Source organism: Falco biarmicus, chromosome 1 (genome assembly GCF_023638135.1).
Source record: "Falco biarmicus isolate bFalBia1 chromosome 1, bFalBia1.pri, whole genome shotgun sequence".
NCBI classification, from domain to species: Eukaryota; Metazoa; Chordata; class Aves; order Falconiformes; family Falconidae; genus Falco; species Falco biarmicus.
In genome coordinates, this window is record NC_079288.1 from 50,042,493 (window position 1) to 50,067,687 (window position 25,195).

At 45.2% G+C, this 25,195-nt stretch overlaps 1 protein-coding gene across 1 annotated transcript in view; it reads right to left on the bottom strand.

The window, feature by feature from the left end:
* The window catches only part of FHDC1 (FH2 domain containing 1), a 37,172-nt gene extending 14,038 nt beyond the window's left edge, over positions 1-23,134 (bottom strand). The window contains exons 1-6 of the mRNA XM_056326655.1: positions 23,042-23,134; positions 17,900-18,530; positions 10,970-11,031; positions 10,256-10,358; positions 1,629-1,714; positions 1,443-1,543 (exon numbers count right to left, since the gene is read on the bottom strand). Of these exons, the coding sequence (XP_056182630.1) occupies positions 1,443-1,543; positions 1,629-1,714; positions 10,256-10,358; positions 10,970-11,031; positions 17,900-18,382 (835 nt within the window). The 5' untranslated portion in view covers positions 18,383-18,530; positions 23,042-23,134. The remainder of the gene's footprint in view (positions 1-1,442; positions 1,544-1,628; positions 1,715-10,255; positions 10,359-10,969; positions 11,032-17,899; positions 18,531-23,041) is intronic.
* Positions 23,135-25,195: the final 2,061 nt, after the last annotated feature.

Below are 25,195 nucleotides of genomic sequence, written 5' to 3' on the forward strand. Positions count from 1 at the left end.
CAAAAGAAAGTACCAAATTTCATAAGGCCAAGAGGAGAAGGCAACTTCTGAAGATTTTGCATAGTGAGAGCCTGCTCAGCGTCACTGAGATACATCCATCTGCAGGCCAGATGAGAATCCATCAGGCTGTTTAGACCATCCTAACCCTTAGTGATTATCAGCATTAGAATTTAAGTAAATATTCTCCCAGCTTAATTACAAGGAAAGAAACATAGGAGATCGGAATAGGAAAGCAGACCTAATTCCTAAACAACTTCGGGCTAGCAACAAACCCTTAATCGCAAAGACCAAATGGAGAAGAGCACATGACACCAGTGGACTGAAAACAGGGAAGCCCAGCCAGCCGGATTTGCATGACTGGCCTGATGTAGGAGCTGGAGACCAAAGTGTCTGCTCGGGAGGGAAAGAATTCATCATTCACAGATGTCCTGGGTGAAGGACATGAAGGACAAGAGGGCGCGGCTGCTTTGATACATAACATACTCCCTCACGTATGCCTGCTGCTCAAAACACAAAGAACAATGATTTGAAAGAGAACCCAGTAACAGGCCAAACTCAAACCTCGGCCTAAGCCACATTTTCCTGAGCCAAGGAGGACTACTTCAAACCCCACCGGTGGGGAAACACACCAGGCTTTGCTCCCTCTCCTTTCACTAAAAATGACTTTCCTAAGCACTGGTGCTTGCGGTTGAATACTTTGACTGCTGTGCCTTTTTACACCACAAGAAGCAGCCTGAACAGTGCTCTAGCAGCCTGTCCAAAAATCTGCCAGAATGAAATAGGAATTTCATATTGAAGAAGAGGGCAAATAGGCACTCCAGGTCAGCATCCATGTTTAACTGAAAGCAGGAAATAAACTATTCTCCTGCCGAGTAGAAGACACCAGATTACATTACGTTACCAGCTGCAGCATTTCAAAACTTGTGAAATGTAGAGAACAGAAGTGTAGAGACACAGAGAGAACAAAAAACAGAACACAAAGGAGCAGCAATAGTATTAAGTCTCTAAAAGGCAATGGCATATAGAGAAAACTGGAACTTATACAGTGATTTTCTCTATGCATCTCTGAAAGAGCGAGAAGAAAGGTGTAACCACCACATTCAATCAGAGAGACAGTAATGCATGAATCAGCAAACCCTACTCAAAAGAGCATTTATCCTAATTTGGCCATGGACACCTTTGTTTCTGCCAGTTTCTACTGACTACACACTGCTTGTAGGCTTTGGTCATGGACTCATTGCTAGTGTGTCCAAAGTCTCCAGATTTTGTATTTTAGAAGCAAAGATTCTCCAGGCACACCCTGATGGCATTTGTCAGAGGGGAGTTTGCTTCCTTTTAATAGCTAAGGTACCTGAAATTCAAGCTCTAGTCTTCATAATGCAGACTAATTAACATGCTAACAAAAACAAAAGTATTATGCATGTCCCAACACGCTTAATTACCTTTTGTTGCCCGTCTTATAATTTTCATGTCATCCTGTAGAGAAGCACAGGAGGGTGAGAACTCCCTCTCTAACACCATGGCTTCGATCCTAAGAGCATAGCTGGAGCACACAAACAAACAGGTTTAGAACTGACAGCCAAAAGAGAACATTTACTGTGAACAGAATAAACCTACTATCTCCTTACTTTGGCACCTGGATTAGTAAATACATGAAGGAATCAGCTTGAGACAGTTTTGATACATCTCCATCAAAGGCTTTAAATTTCTTCACCTGGAAAAGAGAAAAAAACACTAGTAAAGAATTTTATCAAAGGTCAAGATTAACTTGACTTTGTAAGGAAAGACCTTGAAAACCAGTAAATTTAACAGGAAGTATTAAAAAGTCCACTCAGTGACTGAACAGTTTCACTGTCCAAGCTCCTGTAATTTGCACACAACCCAATTACAAAAAAAACCCCAGTAACATCACTCTTCTCCCAAAAACCTAGCTACAAAGTCCAGCAGAAAAAAAATACGATGCCACCGTTCTGACTGGGGATTCCGATTTCTGCTGAGTGTTTTCTGATTTCCCATTTGTCATTTTGATTTCTGCTCAGCGATTGCTGTCGTCACTATGTTTAGGACACTGCGGTTCCAGTTTCCATAGAACTGGCTCTTTTCTTCCCTACTGGTCCATTTGCTGATCTCTAGCTGTTCGCCCAGGAAATAGCTGCTTGAGTAATGATCTGAAAAATTATTCTCGACTCTTCAACAACTGTGATAATACACTCGGGTGTAGCTTAAAGTTAACTGTGTTCAGCATTTCCATCATCAGACTGCCTAGATCTCTTTGGCACAATGCAGCAAAGCTTTTAAGTTATGGGGTTTTTTTTCAGATACTTGCTTCAACCATTTTCTCTAAAACTCTCGAGGGGTAAATGTCATGCTCTTGAATTTTTGATTATTTTTTTTTTCATTCATTTGAAATATTTTAAAGATAAATCAAATGCAAGATTGTAAGTCTCTTGTTTTCAGTACTTTGAGAACACCATTTACATGCAAAGGAAATATCACTGCTTTAATTTTGTTGATCTTCCTTCCCAGCTCCACCAAAATCCATATATTTGCATGATCTGGAAGCCACTGATCTGCCCACATACTTATATTTGTTTATATAGAAGAACTGGAAAATACATACACATGTGTTTTAAGTGTAACTGGAATTTCTTCCACATCTTCCAACACAGGAACTGTATCCAAAAGCAGAGCTCAGTCTCAATTACACTATTTCTTCATTCAACCAACAAGTTCACACCCAGTTATCAGTTCTAAATTTCCACTGAATTACACACCAGCCCATCATCTTTCCTTTTTATAACATTACACTTAAAACCTATTCACAACCACATTTACACAGATGGTCTTCAGTTTCAGAAAGCATATTAAGCTATCCTGGAGAGAGGCGTGCTACATCAGGGCATCAACAGTTATCAGATTGTCATGATTTAGCAAGATATCCACAGATTTTTTTAGAGCATCAGGCTCCAAATTAATCACTGAAGTTATTTTTCTGCTTTCACAGTAAAAAAGTAGTGGATTTGTAGTGGAAGACAACATACGCTATGTTAAATCAGGGACTTAAAATAAATCCTGGACTAGCAGAAGAAAAGGATTCTTTTAACAGCTTTGTCTTGCTTTATCCCCATTCTTTTTCCACATAATAATGATAAAAAAAGAAACGTTAAGAGCACATTAGGAGAGAGAAAACAAAAATTACATATTAAACCCAGAATAGGAAAAAAATCTTCCTTTTCAAATTAAAAAGAAAAAAAAAACTAAACCACCCTCCCAACAAAAACTTATAGCAAAGAAAGAGAAGCAATTTTTATTCAGGCTATCTAACTCCATTTCCTAACACACACCCCATTTAACTGAAGACACTCAGACAAAAGCTCCTTCTAAAGATAAACAGCATACCCATTTTTTTGAGGCCTGAGAAAACTCCTAATTCACAGAGTCATTCAAGAAGTCTGCCAACAAAAAACAGGAAAGACCAGACTTGACATTCCCTCATGCTTCTAAGGTGTTAAAACGAGCAAGAAAGAAAACCAAAATAACACCTTTTCCTGCACCATGAAGTGGGGAGTGGGCGACATCTATTATCTCAGTTTTATTTAGTCTTTGCACGAGTTCTTTAACCTAGCTTCCAAAAAATAGCGGCCTGCAACCTGAACAACAAAACCTGAAAATTCTCCAACCGCATTTTACTATGTTGCAAATATCAAATTTTGTCTGAAAGGGATACAGGCAATCAGGTTTGGGGTGGGGGGAGAGGGAGGAAAAAAAAAAAAAAAAGTAGCCCACCAAAAAACCCACCCCAAATCACCAAAATCAAGATCATATAAACCACAGGTGCTTATAGGAAGATGCAATTTTAAGATTTAAATGCACAAAAAATGAACAGGAGATCCTGAGAAAGTCACAGGAATATTAACTTGCTCATGATACCTGTACTATATTTGAATATACTTTTGATAGTAAGTAGTTATGTAGAATGTTAATTTTACAGACACTGGATGAAATCCTCTTTCTTCTACATGATCATATTAGGAAAAACGCCTGGAGTGGTACAAGGAAGTACTAAATCCTAGAATTCATCCAGGGGAGAAACTTTCCTATACGTGCCCAACAGAAGACGTTTGCGAGGCTGCCTTCTGATGGGTAGGACGGGGTGTGAACATCACAACCCAAAAAGCTTTGGGCAGCAGTCAACCCAAAAGGAAGTCTCTGTAATCAGCCTTAAAACGAAGATGTGCTTACCGCCTGCCTACACTTTTTCCAGCCCGCATCAGCCATCGTAACCTCCACTGCCTTTGCCTTAGATGCCCAACCCTGGCAAGAAGCAGCAAACAAGCTCACCTGACAAGTCAAAAACGAAAGCAAGGTGGAGGATAGTGACCCATTCCATGAACAGACAAAACAGAAACAGAAAAGAGTTATAAGGTCCTTTTCATCCCGGAATTCAGCACAACACTGCCTGGTTCCCCATACGTGTCTAAGTTTTCAACACAGGAGGCTAAATCCTGTTAACTTAGCCTTGAAACAGTAAATAGTCTGGGGAATAGCTAAGGTAAAGTTAGGACAACCATTTATTTGGTGTTCCCTTTTTATTACAAATGTCATAATTGAGAAAGACCAGTTATCTCACCATAAGTCAGGAAAAAAAAAAAAAAAAGTTCTTTGACTTAATTGACACTACCCATAAACTACAAGATCCCCTTCTGAACCCCAAAGCTAAAAATGACTGAAACACATTTGGGACGGCTGCCCCTACACATTCCAAGGGAGGCTCCTCAAAAGCCCACGGGATCGGCCTCTTCCCTCTGCAGCCACATTGTCCCAAGTCTTCCCAAAGAGACCTGAGATTCTCTGATGGCTCCTAAAAGTGGGGGTCAAATTCAAATACCAAATGCAGCCAGGAACTGCAAAGAAGCTATGGGGATTGACAACGCTGTTCACTATTAATCATGTTAACAGTTACAGTAGATAGGTTTATGATTAGTCTGACAACACAAAAGAGCTAAAAAAATGTGGTTTATTTTAAAAATCACAATGCATAACTATCAGTTCTGGCCTTGAACTCCTCTCTTCAAGCACAACAAAATCTTTTGCACAACAGCATGCAGCCATATACCAAGATACAGCAGCATCACGTATACAGCAAGAGAGCACAATCACATTGTATGCTCAGTTCTGTACTACTCAAATTTGACGCAGAGCTACTAATTTAATTTTTCATTATATTTGTATATAGAATATGCATTTGCACCGTCCATGCATGCCCATGCACACTAAATCAGATTTTAGATACAGAAGGTTCTCACATATGTAATTTGCTTCATTTTAAAAAGTTATGAAACAGAGAAAGCCTGATCTTTGATTTGATTTGCGAACAATTGGAGTAGATACGCCTATTGCGAGTATCTCATTTATTCCTCGCAGACAGGAAAGCTACTGCATTCCTGCCACTCAAGTTTTCAGTCATTTTTGAGCTACTAGTAGCACTTATTTACAACTAGTAGGATCCTGCTTTATGGTATAGACCAGGTATGTTGCACTCCTATGCAAGATCTTTGAAGAGTATACATCAGTACACCACTCAACCTCAAATATGCTTGCTACTATTTCCCCACATCCCAATCAAATAAATCAAATATTCCCCATGTTACAAATAAATAAGTAAAGCCAAGTGCAATAGTCCAGACGACTAAACATTTTCTCTGAGTTTCTTTTGGTTTTGTTTAATATTTCCATACCATTTCAAACATTCAGGGAACTAAAGAAAAACAGAGTTAAAAAATACCAAAGCCCCAAAAGGCATCACAGTGGAATCCAGCTACAAGGGCACGTGGGCAAGCACCTGATGTATTAGGTGGGGAGGCACCACGGGGCACATGGCTGGGCAGTGGCAAACCTCCACCAGCAAATGATAAAATGAAAAGGAGAAAAACCTGCAGCCATCGTAAGGGGCGAAAAGGAAGCAGGAGATGAAAACTCTGAAGGACAGTCAGCCACACAGAGCCCTGGCAGAGGAAAGAAGGGGCAGTTAACTACACAAACATGGTCTGAAAAGGGTAGAGCCAACAGGAACCACTCCAGTAAAGCGGGTGACAGATGACTAGGGTTTTAAAACAGAGTATACAAGCAAAGGACAGGCTTGAGACATTATAAAGGAATTTAAGACACCGTGTTGATAACCTGGGCGTGCGTGTGTATGGGTGAACTGATTAGCAGGCCGATACGCTCTCTTCTGTATATATTTAAAGTACAAATTCTGGCTATTCTAGCTCATTAAACACTGGACTCTCCCAACTTTTACCAGTCTGGGCCTGCTGAAGAGTGCAATGTTATGCACATAAAAGCAGCTGAAAGCTTCCCCTTTGCTTTTGTCAGGATGACAGTAAATGACAGCTGTCAGCCATTCTGACAGGATATCATTAGGAACCAGGAATTAAGAAAAGGAATCTTTTTTAGAAGTGATATAGCAGAGGAGGCCATTGCTTCAGTCAAGACAAAGGCTCCCTGGAAAAAAACAGGAGCTGCAAAATGGATGAATCACAAGAGATTCCAAATAGGCATTTCTTCCTCTTACAAAACTGCCAACCACAGTAAGGTACAAAGAGCAGGACTGCTAACAAGGCTTACACAAAATCAGTGATCTTATCTTACTTATTAACGTGTTGAGAATTTTTATACCTTTTTTTGGTTGGGTTTTGTTTGGTTGGTTTTTTTTTTTAACCACTGTATGATGGCTAGGCTGGTGCCACCTACGCAGACCTGAACAAAACACTGAGTAGGACTTGCAGCAAGCTCCAGGTTTGCCAGCTTCGAGAATCTATCAAGCTTTTCCACATTAAACATTTGAAAATACCCCAAAGTTTTCAGTTTGACTTCACAGCAGTGCCAATATTTCAATAACGGTCATACTCAGTTTGACAAAAACGTACAGCAACAAGACAGTATTTGCCATTTATACACAAAAATCCCAACAGATTTCATAGCTATTGGAATTTTTCACAGAAAACAGCTAGAAAATTACCAGTACTGACACCTTTTTCAGCACATAAACAGAGTTGCCACATTACAATACTGAAAAAAAGAAAGAATAACTTTAAAGACCACAAATGTCAAATGTATGTGTTAGCCCGAGTACTTAGCCTGCACTGCCAAAAAACTGTTCCATCTCAAAGACGCTGGAACATCCATCAGGTGCCTGAGATAATATGGACTGAAATGATGTAAAATGTGCCACATACCTCAAACTGGTGACCAGGGGCACATTCAGGTAATGTGACTATATATCACAACACTTTGGATAAGATAAGATTGGAGTATAAAGCCAGTGTTTATTCACATAGATAAACTGTAAAGGTTGTTGGTAAAAAAGAAGAAACACTGTCGGTCCAGAGTTGCCCCTTCTACGGCTACGACCAGGAATGGTGTTCCTCTCTCCGTCCTTTCACTTTTACAGACTAAGAATTTATGGTACTGTATAAAAGAAAAAGTAGAAGGTATCTTCAAACAGTTACTGGGGTGGAGCACATGCCTGGCAGGGAGTACTTGGCTCTCACTCCAACCTGCAAGACAACTGTGCTACCAGGAAATGTGACTGTAAATACCTGAGCTGCTGAAGAGCACACAAAAAAGAACTGCAGAAGCCCACCCATGGTTACACCAAGACAGTTAGCACTGATAACAACTCACCTTTTAGTATCTGACTGCTTAAGCCTCTGCTCAGGGTTAATTCTCAACCCTTACAACAACAAAGCAGGTCTTTAAGAGATGGGGAAGTATCCAAAGGTAACCCCAGGGAACCCTGGCTGAGGATGGGTGCCACATCCTGCAGGGACAGGCCAAGGTGTGATGACACCTTGCCAAAGCTATCTCACGTGATACAACACCCAGATCAAAAATAAATGAGGGACTATTAAACATAATAGGGAACAGCAGGACAAGTAACACCACTTCACCTAATACCTCTAGTGATTTTGGATTATTTGCATGTGGAGAGGGACTGTATAGTTTTGTTGGCTACCCCTTCGCAAATGGTGACCCGCCATTCCAAGAGATGAAAATTTAGACTACGAGGCAGACAACAGGTGAACAAAAAAGGGGACATACAAGGAGAACAATGAACATATAGGGGGGGGAAATGCTGAGAAAGACAAACAACAAAAGCTCTGAGGTTCCTAGACAGAATAGAATTTTTTACCAACTCACTAAAATTTTAGGAGCCACAGCAGTAAATAAGTTATTGAACCCTTTATTCTTTGAACCCTTGAAGCATGAGGACATGAAGACACCGAAACATTTATTCATACCAGCAGAAGTATCAGTCCCTCACACTCAGGATCTTCTCCCTGTCCTGCCCTCTCACCCCAGCCCTTACGGGGAAAACTCCCAAGAAGTTAAACAATTATGGGGAGAATAACAAAAGAAAAGGGTGTCTTTCCTTTTCCTGATGGTGAGCAATGAGATCTCTGCAGCATGGAACTTTATAAATACATACAAATACCTGCACACTGGGAACAACCCTCTTTCCAGCCTTCCCTTGGGAACAGCAACAAATCAAACATCTAATACCCCTTAATTTCTGATACACCTCTGCACCATAAAATCTCTTTTATTCATTTTTCAAGCACCTCCTTAAAAGCACTTCTTAAGTGCTCTGGCCACACTGTCTTGAGGGGCAGGCCTGTTGTCAAATCATCTGCTAGGAAATAAATACACCTTTTCACTCTTAGCAGCACCTACTGGGTATCTAAAGCATCTAGCCGAGTCTCGAGTCTCGCAGACAAAATTCAACAGCTTATGTTAAATCCTAGCCGAATTACAATGTGTGTATCACATAAGAGCATGGTATTTGAAAGACACTCTACTTGTCGTAAAGTAACAGCCAAGATCTAAACCAGAAAGAGGAACAGAAGAAAAAAACAACCTTTCTTTCAGTTTAATTTGCTGAATATACAAAAAATTAGCTAGAAATCACTTTCTGTTAAGTTAGTACTTCACTGTTCTCCTCTGACTCTTTCAGAGGAAGGACATAAATTCTGTTTAAATACAGGAACACGTACTGAAATTCAAACAAAGAGGGAAGGGGGAACAGTTCTGAGCTCCCAGAACTAGTAACTTTTTTTTTCCTCCCCAAATTAATTAGATTTCAACCTGTTGATATCCCCCAACTCTAAAAAAATACATTAATAAAATATAATGTCGGAGTTTTACAAGATTCCCCACAAAAGCAGCCCAATTTAGGATTATATATTTGACAGCAAAATAATACGTGTTTTGCTGTTGACTGGGTCTGAGATTTGCTGCTGCACAGAGGAAACCGAGTGCTCTGACAGCATGACCTTGAAGTGGTAAAGCATGGAGTGGAGGTTCAGCTGTATGTGGATGTTAACTACCAATTTCCCAGGTTTCAGCCATGGCTTTGATGTGGAGCACCCAAGCAATTCTAATGCTAATTTTGTCAAGTTTGTGGTATACATTTCTCTCAAGTACATACAAATGGGTCAGTGCAAATAGAAGAGCAGAGGAGGAACTGTGCATCATTAAGCAGGGCTCCCACGTCAGTCGATGAAGCTTCACCTCTTTAATCATGTGAATGGACTTGAAGGTTGGGACTGGGCGGGGGGTGGGGGGGTGGCGGGGGCTGCAGCAAGCAGCACTTGCATGCTGGTCATATGGTCAGCACAGAGACGTTGCTGAAGGTGCTGCTGGTAATTCTGTACCTTCTAACATGTCTCCTCTGGAGCACTAAGTCACGTTAGCAGATTCTACGGGTGCTGCACAGCAAAGCTGCCTTTCTGCCCCGTTGGAACCCTATGACCTGGGCTCAGGAGCAGGCAGACCCTAGATGCACCAAGCAGGCAGCAAACCAGAAGGCAGAAGAGACAGTAGCACAGGGCTACTAATACTCAACTCACAGGCACCGCAATGAGAAAGCATAAGGCAGGTGCCAAAGAAGGGAAATTTCATTTGTTTGCATTAGGATATACTTTGAGTTTTCTGACCACCCCCTCCCCAGAGCTGAGCTATCTGCACACAGGAGGGTTCCAGGTCTTGCTAAGATGTTTACAAAACAAAAGGAACATCATAAGGGACATCAGAGAAACGCATGTCAAATGAAGATTAACCCTTTGCACTCAGTGGTTTCCTATCCCCTGGCCTCAGGAAGGATTTGGGATTCCTCTTCTACAAACCTTCATGTTGGCCTCCCAGGCAGTAGAACTCTACGAAAAAATACTTTCCATGTAAAACCATTATTTACCTCCTCTGCTTCTGGTAATAATTTAAGAAATTCATGCAGCAGTTCAGAACCATAGGGCTCACTTCTTCCATGATAAATATCTTCAATGATGGATTCAGCAGACCTTGAAAAAACAATTGAGCACACACATTTCTAACACTTGCAGGGTGAATAGTTACACAAATTGAAAAAAAACACGCCTGGGCACACAAAGGAATTATAACGAGGTTATGTATCAGTGTCCACAGCAGCACTGTGCTAACACCACTTTCAGTGATGCCTTTACTGAAGGGCAACATTATCAGTGAATACAGATAGCATTGAAACAGCTTGCTCTTTAAAAAAAAATAATTCCTCACCTCACCCCTTTCTATCAATTCTTCATAAAGAAAGGAAGGCAGTGAAAAGCAGCTCTCACGCAGTATTACATGACACAAAGGCTTCCCTTAACTATACCTGAAAACTCACTTCAACTGGTTAACAGTAGCAAACTCTGTATGTTTGGTGCTAAGTCATAATGGCAGTCAAACCTAAACATATCAGAAATCAAATTATGAAATAGTTATTTATGACACACCTGTACAGAACTATAAAGTTCTGTATAACTATAAAGTTATGACATACCTGTACAGAACACAAGAAATCGAGCACAATATACAATACATTTGATGAGAACTACAAAGAATTTTGCACATATGTAACTTGCTGTAGCTGCATGGAAAAACCAAATCTTACTTTTTGAATTGTTTGAGAAATATCCCAATGTTCATACTTCTTTTTGCATCCAAAATGGCAACCTGAGAAAGAAAGCAAGAGAGATTAATCCACCAATACCTAAGAAAATAGCATGTAATGCAGACATTTCTTAAACTGCTACAAGATAATTGTTCGGAGTTGCCACCAAATCACAGGCCAAAGGAATAAATACGGAGTCACTTCGTATCAACAAAGATCATATGTTACAGAACTAGTTTTTACCAGGGAATACACAGCACACCCACACCACCTTTTTCCAAGTGAAGAAAAAAACCCCCATAGCAACATTTATAGGAGGAATGAATCAAGGTAAGTTCTATTTCATTACAAAGTAAAAACATTGTTCTTGCTTATTGCATAATGCTGCACCTGCAAAATGTTGCTTATCAAGTGTGTTGTATTGCATTCAAGGGCCCAACGGTTAGCAAGCACCACACTTCAAAATCCATCTAGTTCAGAGGTTTTGCAACAAACATGAAGATGGGCTTTCTAAGCAGAGCTGAGTATGTACTCCTGCTTCGTTCACCCAAACAGCCATGCTGATCCACAGAAAGATATGTCAGTCAGTTGATCTTGAATCAAAACCCAAGACAGATAATGCTCAAATCTGTTTGCTTTATCTAGAGGCAAACAGAAACCCATCATAAAATAATAATCTCCCCCTACTTTATATTTTAAAGTAGATTTGCTATATTATCTTATGTGCACAATTCTGGAGATTAAGCGGGGCGGGGGGAAGAACCTTTTTTCCTTAATTCATTAAAAAAAAAGAATTAAATAAAAGTATTAGTTCTTTTAATACTAGTTTTTCTTCCTGTAACAGGATACAAGCTCAAACCTGAGATGTTTGCCCTGTTCTAGCGAATCGCGTCCTTAAGGTTAAAATTCTACCACAGCTATTTTGGTGATAACAGCTACAAAAGTCATGAGATTTACAAGGACAAGAGAATTGTTTCACGTTAACAGTGCCACCTGACTGCTACAATAAAACAACTCCATACACACAGATGTTCAAGACTGCTGTTGGACCCACATGATGTTTGAGGTTTTGACAAGACAAGGTGTCTTGACCTCTGTGAGCGCATGAATTAGAAATACATATATAAATGCGATGTTGGCATTGTCATCAAATTGAATTAGCTGGCAGTCAGCTGGTGACAGTGAGAACATAGGTATGATTAATGTGCTGTCCTCAACATACACCCAGGAGACAGCCTCCTCATCTGCTGAAGAGTCAATCAAACTAAAAAGTTTTCTGAAATTTTGGAATTTCCTCTCTTCTGAAACCCACAAAGACTAGAAAACACAGGAAATATCAGCATATTAGTTTTAATTAGATGACTGCTAGCCTGAAGCCCTTCAGTGTCAGCATACGCAAGATAAGAGGACAGATTGTGGGTTATTCTCCTGTTATCTTAGGAGTTGAGAGGCCCCCAACAGATCATTAAGGGAAAACCCCTTAACATAGGATAGGTTCAACTATCTCTCCCCCTTGCAGTATCTAATCTTTTTCAAATGTTTTACTGCAGGGACCTCTCGCTGACCTCTCAAACTGCAGCTCCAGACTCCAATTGCTCTAGTCACTCCTAATTTTCTGATTTCTCTGTACTAGTTTAAGCCTGTGCGCTTTGCCATCATGATTTGGCTTTTGGTTTGTAGGTTTTTTTTAAAGCACGTTCACAGTTAACATTCTGTACATATTATTTTCACTCACAATCTGTAACTTAGAATAAGACTGACCATCAGCTGGGCAAACCTTTGGTTTCCATGGCACAACTCAGATTTACGGTACAACCTCAAACAAAACTAGAGAACATTTTTTGATATCTTCTCTTGAAGCAAAACAACAGATGGCAACATATACAGCTGCATTTGCATTATCAGCGCAACATAAAAATGTCATAGCTGTTCTTAAGGACAAGGATGTTGTACACACTTCTTGCTCTGTATATGACTGTATTTTTTCCTCTTGATTTCTTGTTCAAACACACAATCAAAACACGTGGCTCAGTTTTGGGTCACTCTTTGCTTTGTGTCCACTTCAAGATTATCAAAAGTGCTTGTAAAAGCTGCCATTACTTAACTACCTTCAAGGAGTTTCCAGATGGGAACGTGAGGAGAAAAGGGGAACATTTACATCTGCTTGTAATGTCTACTCTTCCTCCCCACCAAGCTTGCATTTGATTTCATCCTTGCAGAAAGCTGCCTGCATATGACTTCCTACCAAGCTGTTGCTTTTTAACCTTTAAACATTATCCTAGCTTTTTATAAATTCTGCTCAGTCTGCTCCTGCCTTCTGCTCATACACACCTTCAGCACTGGTGCCGGCACACCATGTTCCAAATCTCTGTTCACCACCTAAAGAGATTTTAAAGTGCTGTCCACCAGTAATACCCTTGGACCCCTTGACTCAGAAAGTTACGCTGGCCTGTGATTAAGAAATGAGAACAGACTTTCCTAGTCCCAGTGGGATTCTCCACACCAAAGAAAACTCTCATATGGTTTCTATGATTTACTTCAGACACACGCAGAGGAGCTTTCTCCATTCTCACCCTCTTCAACTCTCCTGCCAGAGAAAACTATTAAGTTTTTGTTTAGCCTACTCTGGAAATACTACAGTTCTCTCAGACACTTTGCAACATCTCAACACCTGCACTTCGCCAGCCAATGCAAGTGCCCCTGCCTCACACACTTGCCACCCCTCCCTCATAAACGGTGCAATTTTTGCAGCGAGGAAGCTGGTTCTCCCATTAATCTGCTTCTCAGCACCACAGCATACAAACCAGCGTATTTCTGAAATCTGCAGCAGGCACAGACCATGTAGGGGGTAAGGGCATCAGCCTGACAAATTGTAATCCACCACTGAAATACTCACTGGTTTAGATGTATTAAGGGAATGGGAAAATTAGCTTGAGTACCATAGTGAAGTTGTGATGATGGTAAGAGGAAATCTGCTCCTGAAATCTGACACTGATTTGCGATCAACGCGAAAGATTCAGGGGAGTGTTGCAGGAGACACAAAAAGCCCCACACCAACACTCACCTGATAGTGACTGCAAAAATGCAGTAAGAGTTTCTCGCTGTAAGGTTGTCAATGAGAAACGTGACAAAGTGGATTTATGACAGATTAACGAAAGCAAAATATTATATGTATTCTTTGGTTGAGAACAATGGGGTTTCACATGGTGGGATGCAAACTACAGCAAGCATGGAACAGCCTGGTGGTGCTGGCTTGGTGCTGGAGGTTAGGAAGGGTATAAACAGCTCCTTGCTTCAGCTTCCACTTCACTTTACAGCACACTAACCATCACTGCTGAGTTTGCTATTTTGGCCTCTATTCTCCAAGGCAGATGCACTCACTCCCTGGAGCGGCTGAGGAAAAGGTGCACTTCCACAGTGCAGCACAGTGAACCTCGCAGCTCGCTGCAGTGCTGTCTCGCTCCATGTCATCCTCCCTTGTCACGTTCCTAGCCTGCTCTTTCCCTTACGCAGGCACTGGTGCTCACCTCATTGGGTTTTTGCTGTGCTACCCCTTTGCTGGATTAACAGGTTGAATCAGCTTTTCAAGAAGGTGGAATGAGCATCAGAGCCGGTACGGAGAAACGAGAGAGGGCATGGCTCGGAGAGGGGAGAAGAGACACTCTGTTCACCCCTTCCGTCTTCCTCTCTCCTCTCACTACCCCCTTACACGGGCTCTGGAATTCACTGCACCCTTTCGCAAACCATCAAAACTCACTAACATAGCAGAAAACGGCTCCAGTAGAAAAGAAACAAAAAAAACCCCAACAGCATTCTGCTGAGCCACTTACTTAAACCTGTTTACGGAGGGTCCGATGTCTGCCAGAGGCAGCGTGCGGATGGGGGGAGGCGAGGGACAGGAGCAGAGGGACCGAACGAGAGCGAGACCAGCTCCCTTGGCTGCCAACAAGCTGCTCTGCCCGCTCTGCCGCCAGGCTCGCTATAGTCTAGGTGAGCATACGTTGTGCCATGCTGTGACACCGCAGAAGGATGGGGAAAGCAAACCGGTGTGTAAACTTAAACCTACACCCCCTATTTTTCAGAGGCTGAAATTACATGAAACCATAGGGCAAATTAAGCTTTTAGTCAAGGAAACATGTTAATTGGTCTCCTAAGGGTTTGGTGAGGGATTGTTTACAAGAAGGAAAGCATTTGCTGTAGGAGTTCTATTATAATGATGTTGTTTAGTGCCAAGCCTCCAGCACTGGGATTCAATAACCCGAGCTGGGCACCAAAATTCCCTGTCTACATCACTGACAAGTGAGGAACTGAAAGGACACGTAGTATCGTAAGCTCCTTACATCATTAAGAGACAGCTTTTTCCGAAGCTGCTCCTGCCTTCATAATCAATGGTGATCTCTGGAGGAGGTATGAAACCCCCATCCCCATGGCAGTCTTGGGGGAGCACCCTCATCACTGCCTGATGGGTCACTCTCCACCACTTCCACTGAAGCTACGCCACAGCACCAAGAAGAAACCCACCGAGACCAAAGAGCAGACTCCATCCGTGCCCTTTTGCACAGCACTCTGGACACGTGCTGGGTTTTTCAGGCTTGGATCTAAGCAGTACTTGCATGTATGTGCTTGAAGTTATCTTGAAAATTCATTGTTGACGTACTACACCAACTAGACTAATTCCACTAAACTCCAAGGAACGTTTTGCACTGCTAGATCAAAACGCGCTTTCTACAATCAACCGTGTTTTACACAAAAGGAATAAAGGTACTGAAACACAACATGTTTTGTCCACCTTCCCCGGCCAGGCCAGCGACGCAGCCAGGAACCAGGAGCTACGGCTTCCTTGGCCCCATGCTAATGCAGGCACCACAAGGTCGCGCAGATGCTGTGCACCTCAGCCTGCCCCAGCTCCTTTCAACCTCCACGGCTTTTACTGCAGTGAACTGAGGACAATCATCACACAGTAGAGCGAGCAGCAGCCGACAGCACCAGTGACGGAGATGACAAACATCGGCCTATGCCTCAAATCTCCGCTCTCTTGCTGAGTAATGCCTGTAGTAACCTTAAGCATGCGAGCTGTTGCGTATCCATGCTTCCGCGCTTCCAGCAACACATGGCTCTTCAGGATTATCTCCTTCCCTCCTTGCTAAGCAGCTAGTACTGCAGAGTCCATTAACACACAAGACATTGCTCATCACTCTCTGACACACTGCTACGGCACGCTTGACAAGCCTAGCAACGGAGCTGAACGTTTTGTCACTTGAGTAGCGTAACTCAGAGGCAAGTCCTGTTGCCTCACCACCTGCCATGTGCAAAAGGCACCACGGGAGCCCTGACCCAGGGTGCACAGGCACTAAGTGGTGACGATTCCTTGGATCATGGTATAAGATACAGCTGGATACACAAAAACATTAACTTCCAACAGGGTTTTGTTTCCAAGGCACTGTACCTTGGAGAAACCCTTGCTTTGCAGGTCTGTAATTTTAATCTCTAACACTGCTCTTAATCTCCCTAAAACGCCCCAAGTTTCAAGCTGTACATGAAAACGCATGAGTTCTGGAGCATGCTGGTGTTTTCTCTGCCCCAGCTACTATACGCTAGGGACCACATTCAGTTTTTGAACTTTATCATCATTTTTACTGTAACTAGATCTTCACGACCACAGCTGTCTTGAAAGGAGCAGCTTCTACACAAGCGCACAGGGCCAGGCCTGCGTGCATCTGTGCGCAGCCCAGGAAGTCCACTCACAACAATCCTGATGCGAAGATGAACGTAGCCTGAAAACAGCGCAGAGGTTAATGACTACCTCTGACGATGGCCCAAATTACTCCTTCCCAATGTCAGGGTTTCACAGTCTGCAATACACCTGCCTGTTTCAAACCCCTCGTTTTAGTCTATGTACAACACGTATCAGTACATCAGCTTCCCACCCTGTCCCTGCCGATCTTACTTCCACATCTCCCACATCCTGCGCCTTCAAGTCCCTATTTCCTCACTAAGAACTGGTACACCGGTTACATCTCCTAACCCTGTGCCCTCTGTATTTTGTTTACAAGCTAACATGTGTGTAGACACACACCAGTGATTACATCTGCATTTCAGCCCTCCAATTACTTCACAGAAAGATTACCTGAGACAATTCAATTCAGGCTTCACAAAGAGGCTGTCTACAAATCAGGATTTAAGAACTAGAAAAGCTACTTAGCAGGTCACTGGGGAGTGTTTGAACCTGAAAGTACTTGGTATACACAGTCTTGCCACCAGAACAAAACCCAGTAATGATCTTCAGACCTTCTTGGAAGGTTATTTTAGTGTCCAGAAAAAGCAGAGCAGATGAAATAAAGTTTTCATTAGCAAGAAAGTAACATTTATGAAAGCTGAAACTTTAAAATTATCCCAATTAAATAACAAATTCTCTTAATCACTATATTATGTTTTATGTCCTTGCTGCCTGTGCTTCCCTTCCTGGTGCCTCTAGGACATCAAGGGTACACATAGCATTAACCCTTGCAATAGGATTCTCTTCCCTCCCACCTGGTGCGTGTTTTTATGTGGAATATTTTGTTTGCACGACAGACATGGTAGAAGAGCTGAAAAGTTACAATGCACCTATGTTTCATACTCAAACCTGAAGGGCTACCCAACATGAGTAAACACAGATGCCTTCATCTCCCTCCACTTACTTATATTTATTTTAACAGGTGATCAAATCACAGCGCTTACCAAGTTAAAACAATAAAATGCTGTTAGCTCTTTGAAAAACAAATATGTACCACTAAGAACAAAGAGTTTATCCTCCCCATCGTTCCCTTCTCCTTCAAACAAAGACAAATTTGCCATAAGGATGAAACACGATGGGAAAAGAGACAAAGACGAGTCAGAATTCACACCAATTCCTACAGCATTATGTAAAAGAGAGGTTTTACTTCTTACCTCCTCTTTAGTCTCTTTAAATGAAGATTTTAAAGATCGACTTCGGGGGTCCTGGGGCTTGGTTTCTTCCTGCTGCCCAAAAAGTTCCTCGATTGTCTTTGTATCAATCTGATACTGCGGTCTTGCAGCAATCGTCCAGATATTGTTTTTACCGCGGACTTGTTCTTCAGGGATGGTTTTCCAGAAAAAGCTCCGCATTCGTTTTTTTTTGCCATGGCTGTCATGCCCGTTCATCAGCTGTGGAGGCAGAGGTATATTCGGCCCAGGCAGTGGAGGAGGGGGCGGTGGTGGGGGCGGCATCCCCGGGGGGAGCGGAGGGGCTGGGGGTGCCCCTGTGAGGGGACATGGCAGAGGGGGCAGTGGCGCTGCAGGCTCAGAAAGTTGAGATGCTGTCGTCGTATCCTCGTTCATTAATCCCGTTGCAACTGGAATAGCCCCATTTTCTTTATCATTGACCAGGGAGAGACAATTCATAACATGCATTTTATGGGCTCCCCGAAGAGGAGAGTGTCACAGCCTTGGATGGGTCTGACACATCGAACAGTGAGGGCAGCAGCAGCTGACACCACGCGCTCAAGCTCTAGTCTGCCAGCAGGAACAACACAAGAGGGGACTGTACCATCTTCGCAACCTACAACAAAGGACAATGGGGAACTCAGATCAGAGAGAGTGGGTATTGTCCCTCGCACTGAAAAGAAACTGAAATTAACAGCTATCAAGTTTTTAATCCAGAAGGGAAACTTCTGTGAATCAACAGTCTTTCCCAGAGCAACTGTACAAAATTTATCCACATCAAGATTTCAAATAGCTTTGGGTACTTAGATTTCAAGAACACATATAAAAGTAATATCTCTTAAATTGCCCACAGTAGATACCTATCTATATATACAAATATATATATATTTATTTGTGTATATATATATATACACACACACATACAAAACTACCTATTAATCTCAGCTCAGTGCAATTTCGTGAGAGAGTATTTTTATCTCAAATTACTAAACCAAACAAATATTATTCCGCTCCTGATTTTAATTTTTTTTTAAAGGTGATTACACACAGTTAGAAAATATAAGTACTAACCACGGTATTGGATTAACTAGATCAAACAGACCCTGTTTGAATCCTTTTAATTCATGGCTTAAATCCAAGCTGCATTAAAATAATGAGCAATATGTCAATGATTTAACAATCTAGCCTACTGTACTGCTTTTTTGCCTCCGTATTTTTCACTCAAATGTCAATAAGGGAAAAACAGCATGCAGTCCCTAAGCTCTCTACCTTCACTGAGCATAAACTTATAGTATTTGCATTTTACCATTACTGGTCTGGTTATGCCACCTCCCAAAATGCACTACAAGACGACAGACCACAGTTTGACTGAGCTGCCCCTTGTAACTTACTTTGGTATCTAAGTTAACGTAACCAGCTCATGAAGTGGAAAGAGACACAAAGGACCGAGGAGCTGACAGGACAGTAACCCACACATCCTACATATGTACACGCTGTACATATGCAAAGCTTTAAATATTTAGGAAAGCTACTAGATCTAGATTACCTCTGGAAGCAGCTTAACAGGAAGCACAATAGTTCTGAGCAATTTTTCTTATACTGCCACCTACTAAATGAAGATGCTGTTATTGACGGTAAACCTTCAAAGTAAGTGTGTGACTTCCATAAAAAGCACAATTTTGACAAGCCAAATCTATTAGAACAGATTTACTTCATAAGTCTCAGAGAAAACAAATTAAGGTGTTTCAAATACAGACCAATGAAGAATCCCATGGTTTTATGGAAAGTTTTAAGTGATCTCAAAAAAAATCCAGAACATTTTTTTTCTGTAAATTCAAGATACCACACAATACAGATTTACATAGAAGAAAGACAGCCCCCGAGCAAAAATCAGTCACAGGAAAGCCCAACAGAAAAAGCTGAAGGCACTGGCACAAGAACAATATCAAATTGAGATTCGGCACTGATTTAGTTGTATGCGTCTTCAGCAGGGTTCACACAGACCTAACAGCAACGAAGATCAATTTGACATTGTGCAACAGTGACAAAAACCCTTCGCTATTTTTGCCAGGGATCCATCATTAGAGTGCACGTGAACAAACAGACCCAAGTCACAGAAACAAGCCTTAGGGCAAATTCCCTCTTGGGCTGCACGGACTCAGCCCCCCACAGCTTCGCTGCGATCAATGGAAACCGACACAAAACCATCCACTGTACCTCTTCTTCTCCAAAGCTTGCATAGGTAGCGACAAACTCCTCTTCCCTGCTTCGGATTTTCTAACCTTATACCTTAGGTTATCAAGGTATTTGCAAGAATAGAAAACATGAAAACCTGTATGAGGTTTAAGTCATAGGAAATATGGAAAATATTTCAACAGCAGGGTAAAAACGGGAAGAGCTACAAAGAAAGTGGATCACAGAACTGTTCGCGTTGGAAAGGACCTTAAAGATCATCTCATTCCAACGCCCCTGCCATGGGCAGGGACACTTTCTGCTAGACCAGGTTGCTCAAGGATCAGGACAGAGGGATTCAAATTCAAGTCAGCATTAACACCCAGTTGCTGTTACAGAGCCCAGGGTTTCATGCCTCTCCTCCCAAGTTCACGATCATAAAAGCAGAGAGGCATAAAAAAGGCAGGTGCAAGGTGGTGGAAAGAGATTAACCACTCAAAGCAATTAAGCGTTGCATTAATTTAAAGAAATAGTCAAGTAGGAAAAATATTTTCTTCCCTACCGCTTATTTAAAAATGCAAAGCGTATTAGCTAGTCTTCCACCATCACAAAGCAGCATACAACAAGTTGTTATTTTCTAGCCTGGGTTCCCACAGAGTTAAAAAAAAGAAGAAAGGAAAGAAGAAAAAAAAAGACAAACGAACCGACCATGCCCCTGGGCAATGTGCAAGAACCTCATTCTGGAACTTCCAATAATTCTACATGCTTTAAGAAAAATGGGATCAAATCCTAATGGAACAAAGTTGTAGGCGATGAATCATCGGAGTCCCAGCGCTAAGAGACAAGAGTGGAAAACGACTGATGTCAGACCTGAGCTTCCCAGTTTGGACAAGGGACACTCCTAGTGAAAGGAGCGGAGAACGCAAGGGGAAGAAAACATCCCAATCTAGATGTAAAGATAGATAGATAGAACAGGAAAAACAGTTTTCAAGCCAACGAGCCCTGTACTGCTTCAGATGAGGTAACCGTCACCCAGAACCAGGAAAAGGGAAGAATCAGCGCTTGGAAGGAGGGCACGAAAGAAAGGCACACCATAAATGCTGGCACTCAGCTTTGTCCTCTGACAGATAAGCACAATGCAGGTAAGAGAGGTCACCTGCTCCTAAGAGGACGGTGGTCTCCTGTTACCAGGACACCAGGAGACCGGTCAAAACTCCCTTCTCCTGCGGCTGGAAGACGTTCCCAGCTCCCCCGCCATCACCGTGGGTGGGAGAGGAGAGGAGCTGGCAGCCGGGACAGCTCCAGGCCGCTTGCTGGTATCAGCAGGTGCCTCCGCCAAGGAAGCGCAGCAGGAGGAGGTGGGGAACACCAGGGCCCTTCCAACTGGGAGCTACAGATTACCAGACAGCCGGGCGCGTAATGAAACTCAAGGAAAATTTTAACTCCTAAGGAGCCTCTCTGTGCTTTTCAAAGGAAAAAAAAAAGCTATCCAAGAACAAACATTTAAGATGTCTCAATTACGCATCATTATTGCACGTTTGTTATCCAAAACAGCCCAAGCAGCGCAGGAGCTCTAAAGTAACATCTTTACCGCACGCTTTCATTGTGTCCATATTTAGCATAAAATAAATATTTTATTTCTTTGTCTCATTCATTGTTTTAGCCAACCTAATCTAACTTGGAAACATATTTCAAAGCGAGAGGGTGCGGACAACCTTCTCCCTAGGTAAGAAGACAAATGCTGCAAAGTGATTTGTTTCTTGCAAAAAAGGCAGTTGCCGCTGAGACGGACATTCATTATATTTGCATACTAAATTAACAGGTGAAATGCACAATATGCTGAAGGGCATTTCGTAACTCATACTGCAAGGTATTACTGCCTTTAACTCACGCCTTATGTTCTCTGCTGCCCACGTTTCCATGTCAGGTGTCCTCCAAATTCTCATGAGAACAACGCCGGTTTTGACACCAAAGCTCAACCACAGTATTTGGATGTCTGGGTCCCTACAGCAGCCGTACGGAGAGGTAAAGGGCACAACCAGTTGCCAGCTGCTGATAAAAACCACCCTGGAAACAAACGCCGCCTCGTATAACTCATCGCAGATCTCGCCAAAACGTGCGGGTTACAAAGACGACAGGGCTCGCGCTACCGCAGCAACTCGGTGCTTAAACACTTCACGCACCCAGAAAAACTCCCTGTAGGGCACGACCCCCCCGCCCGCCAGCACGGCTGGGCAGGGACCCGCAGCGCTGGGCAGGGACCCCGCGGGTGCTGTCAGGGGGCTCCGTTCCAGCCGGTTCCGCCACGGCCCTCGGCCTTACGGCGTTACCTCCGTGCGGAGCGGCCGTTCGGCCGAGGCACACGCGACAGGCGGGCGGCGGGGGCCCGGGGCAAAAGCCCGGCTCCGCGGCTCCCTGCGACCGACGCCGCGAGAAGCACCGAGGGCACCGCCGAGGGCAGCGCCGAGGGCAGCGGGGCCGGGCGCTGCCGCCGGCCGCTCCCGCCGCCCCGTCGGACCCCGGGCACCCCGAGGGGCTCCCCCGCGCCCCGCCGGCAGGGGGCGCCATAGCGAGCTGCCCGAGCCCCCTCCCTTGCAGAAACCGGGGGGCCGCGCTCGCCGCAACGGCAGCGGCCCCGGCGGAGAGAGCCGGGGGTCCCCGCGGCTGCCGCCCCGCCCGCCCCGCCAGGGGAGTGCAGCGGCGGCTCCCACCCGGTGACAGGGGGCGGACGGAGAGGCGGAGGTAGCGCCGCACACCGGCGTCCCGCGGGGGGGGAGGGAGCTGCCCGTTTGCCCGTTTCCCCGGGAGCGCTCTCCCCTCCGCCGTCCCGGGAAGGCGGAGAAGGACCCACGCAGGCGGCCGCGCACCCCCCCGGCAGCGCGGAGCCCCCTCGCCCAGCCGGGGCAGAACCGCGCGGAGCCCCCGGCCCGGCCCGGCCCGCCCGCCGCCGCTCACCTCCGCGCCCGCGGGAGCACGCGGCGCCGCGCGCAGCAGGGCCCGGTGCCGCCGCCGCCTCTTCCCATCGCGCCGCGGCCGCGCCGCCGGAGCGGGGGGGGGGGGGGGGGGGGGGGGGGGCGGGGCAGCGCGCAGGCGCGGCGCGGGCGGGGCCGCGGCAGGTGACAGCGGCGGCAGCTCCCGCCCGGCAGCTCCCGCCCTGGCCGCGGGGCGGCGGCGCCCGCCTCCTGCCGCACCTGGCGGCCGCGGCACCCGCACGGCGGCGCGGGGGGAGGGCGGCCCGCTCCCCAGCACCGGCCGTGCCGCCGCGCCGTCCCGGGGGGTCGCGGTCTGGGCAAGCGCCTGCCGGGCTGTCCGAGCCCCGTATAAATGCACACGCCGTTCACCAGAGGCCGGCGCCGAAAGCACGGCAACTACTTCTGCCGGAGCGGGACAGCCGCGCCGCGGGGCCCGGTCGCGGCTCGAAGGGGCGGGCGGGCGGGCTCCCTCCCATGGCTGGCGCCCTTCGCCCCTTCCCGCCGCCCCCCCGGGCTCTCCCCGCGGGGGGATGGGCGGGGGGCGGCAGGGCCCCAGCAGCGGGCCGGGGCCGGGCTCCGGCGGGGCGGGGTGAGGGGACCGCGGGCAGCGCGAAGAGGCCGTCAGCGAGCGGCCCCGGGCTGCGTGTCCCGCTGGGCAGCTCCCGGGACCTGGGGACACCTGGACACAGCTGGACGCCCGGCCCCGTGCGCAGGTGGCACCGCCAACAAGCGCCTCGCGCTGAGGTGCTGCGCCCGGAGATGAGACAACAAAACCGTTTCCCCCCCAGAAGCGTGAAGGACTTTGCTCAAGTCAACAGGCGGTCAGGAGCGATGGCAGCCCCAGCGCTGCGCACGGGAGGCCAACGGGCAGAGCAGAAACGCTTCCCGGCCGAGGAGGGAGGGAGGGAGGGAGGCAGAACGCCCCTCGCCTCCAGCCTTGCGCCGTCAGCCACCAGCGCCGGGGGCTGGGCACAGAGAGAGCACGGCACCCCGAGCACCCCGCCGGGCCGCAGCGGGAGGCTGGCAGCGGGTCTGTCCGGCTGCGGAGGGCCCAGGCTGCGCTGCTGGGGCTGGGGAGGCACCAGAGGATGAGCAGGAGGCCAGGCAGCCTCCTCCGGACCCCCCCGACCCCGGAGCCCTCCTCCGGCCCTGAGCCCTCCTCAGCCCCAAAACCCCAGAGCCCAGGCACGTGCTTGCGGAGCTTACACCATCCCAGCCTGCGGTTTTGCAGCCAGAGATCTGACCTACTGGTCTGGCAAGAGAGCCTGTTTGAGTCACTCCATCTACAAAAAAACCAAGGAAAATTCAACGAATGCGATGTCAGAACCTGGTCATTTAAGCTGAAAATTCACCGAGTTGAAAACAGTTCAGCTGCAATAGTCAATGGCAATTCATATCGCGTCTCCGCTTGGCAGGGTGAGCAGCAGCTGGGGAGGACACGCTCAGCTCCAAGCCAGCATGGACATTCCTCGAGAGTGTCAGGTCACCCCCGAGGTCGCCAGCAAGGAAGCGCATTGCTGCTTGGACTGTAGCTGCTTGTGTGGGAACCAAAGAGGCTTGTTTTCATTGCTGCCAGTCACGAGCACAAATGTTCACTCAAAAAGACGGAAAGAGCAAGCCAAACAAGAGACTTGCGTAATGACATTGTATTAAAAAAAACACAACCCAACAACAAAACCGAACAGGCCAGCAGAGGACCTGGGAGCAAGCCTGGATGTGAAGTTAAACTCTTAACTTTTCCTCACCTTGCAGGTTTCTTGCCCAGAACTTTTCCAAAACACAACGTTAGCAGATTAATTTTAAATTCTTAGCTGATTCCTCCCACCCACCCCACCCCCCAAAATGTGAGCACTTAGCAGGCAAAGATTTTGCCCACATGGCTAAAATTCATCCGAGTTACAAACATCTGAAAACAGGTCTTTACAGTAGGAAGTATTAAGCAACTTTAATATTAGGTAGATCGAACAGCCCCACCTATAATAAGCTACAAATGCACCTCCCTAGAACAGATAGCATTTAGATGAGTTGCTATACTATGAAAACAAGTCCTGTTGTTATATTTTAAAATTTCTAGTTAACGAAATCCTCAGGACAGTTTTCAAGATGACTACTTTTCTTAAGGCATGACTTCTTTTAT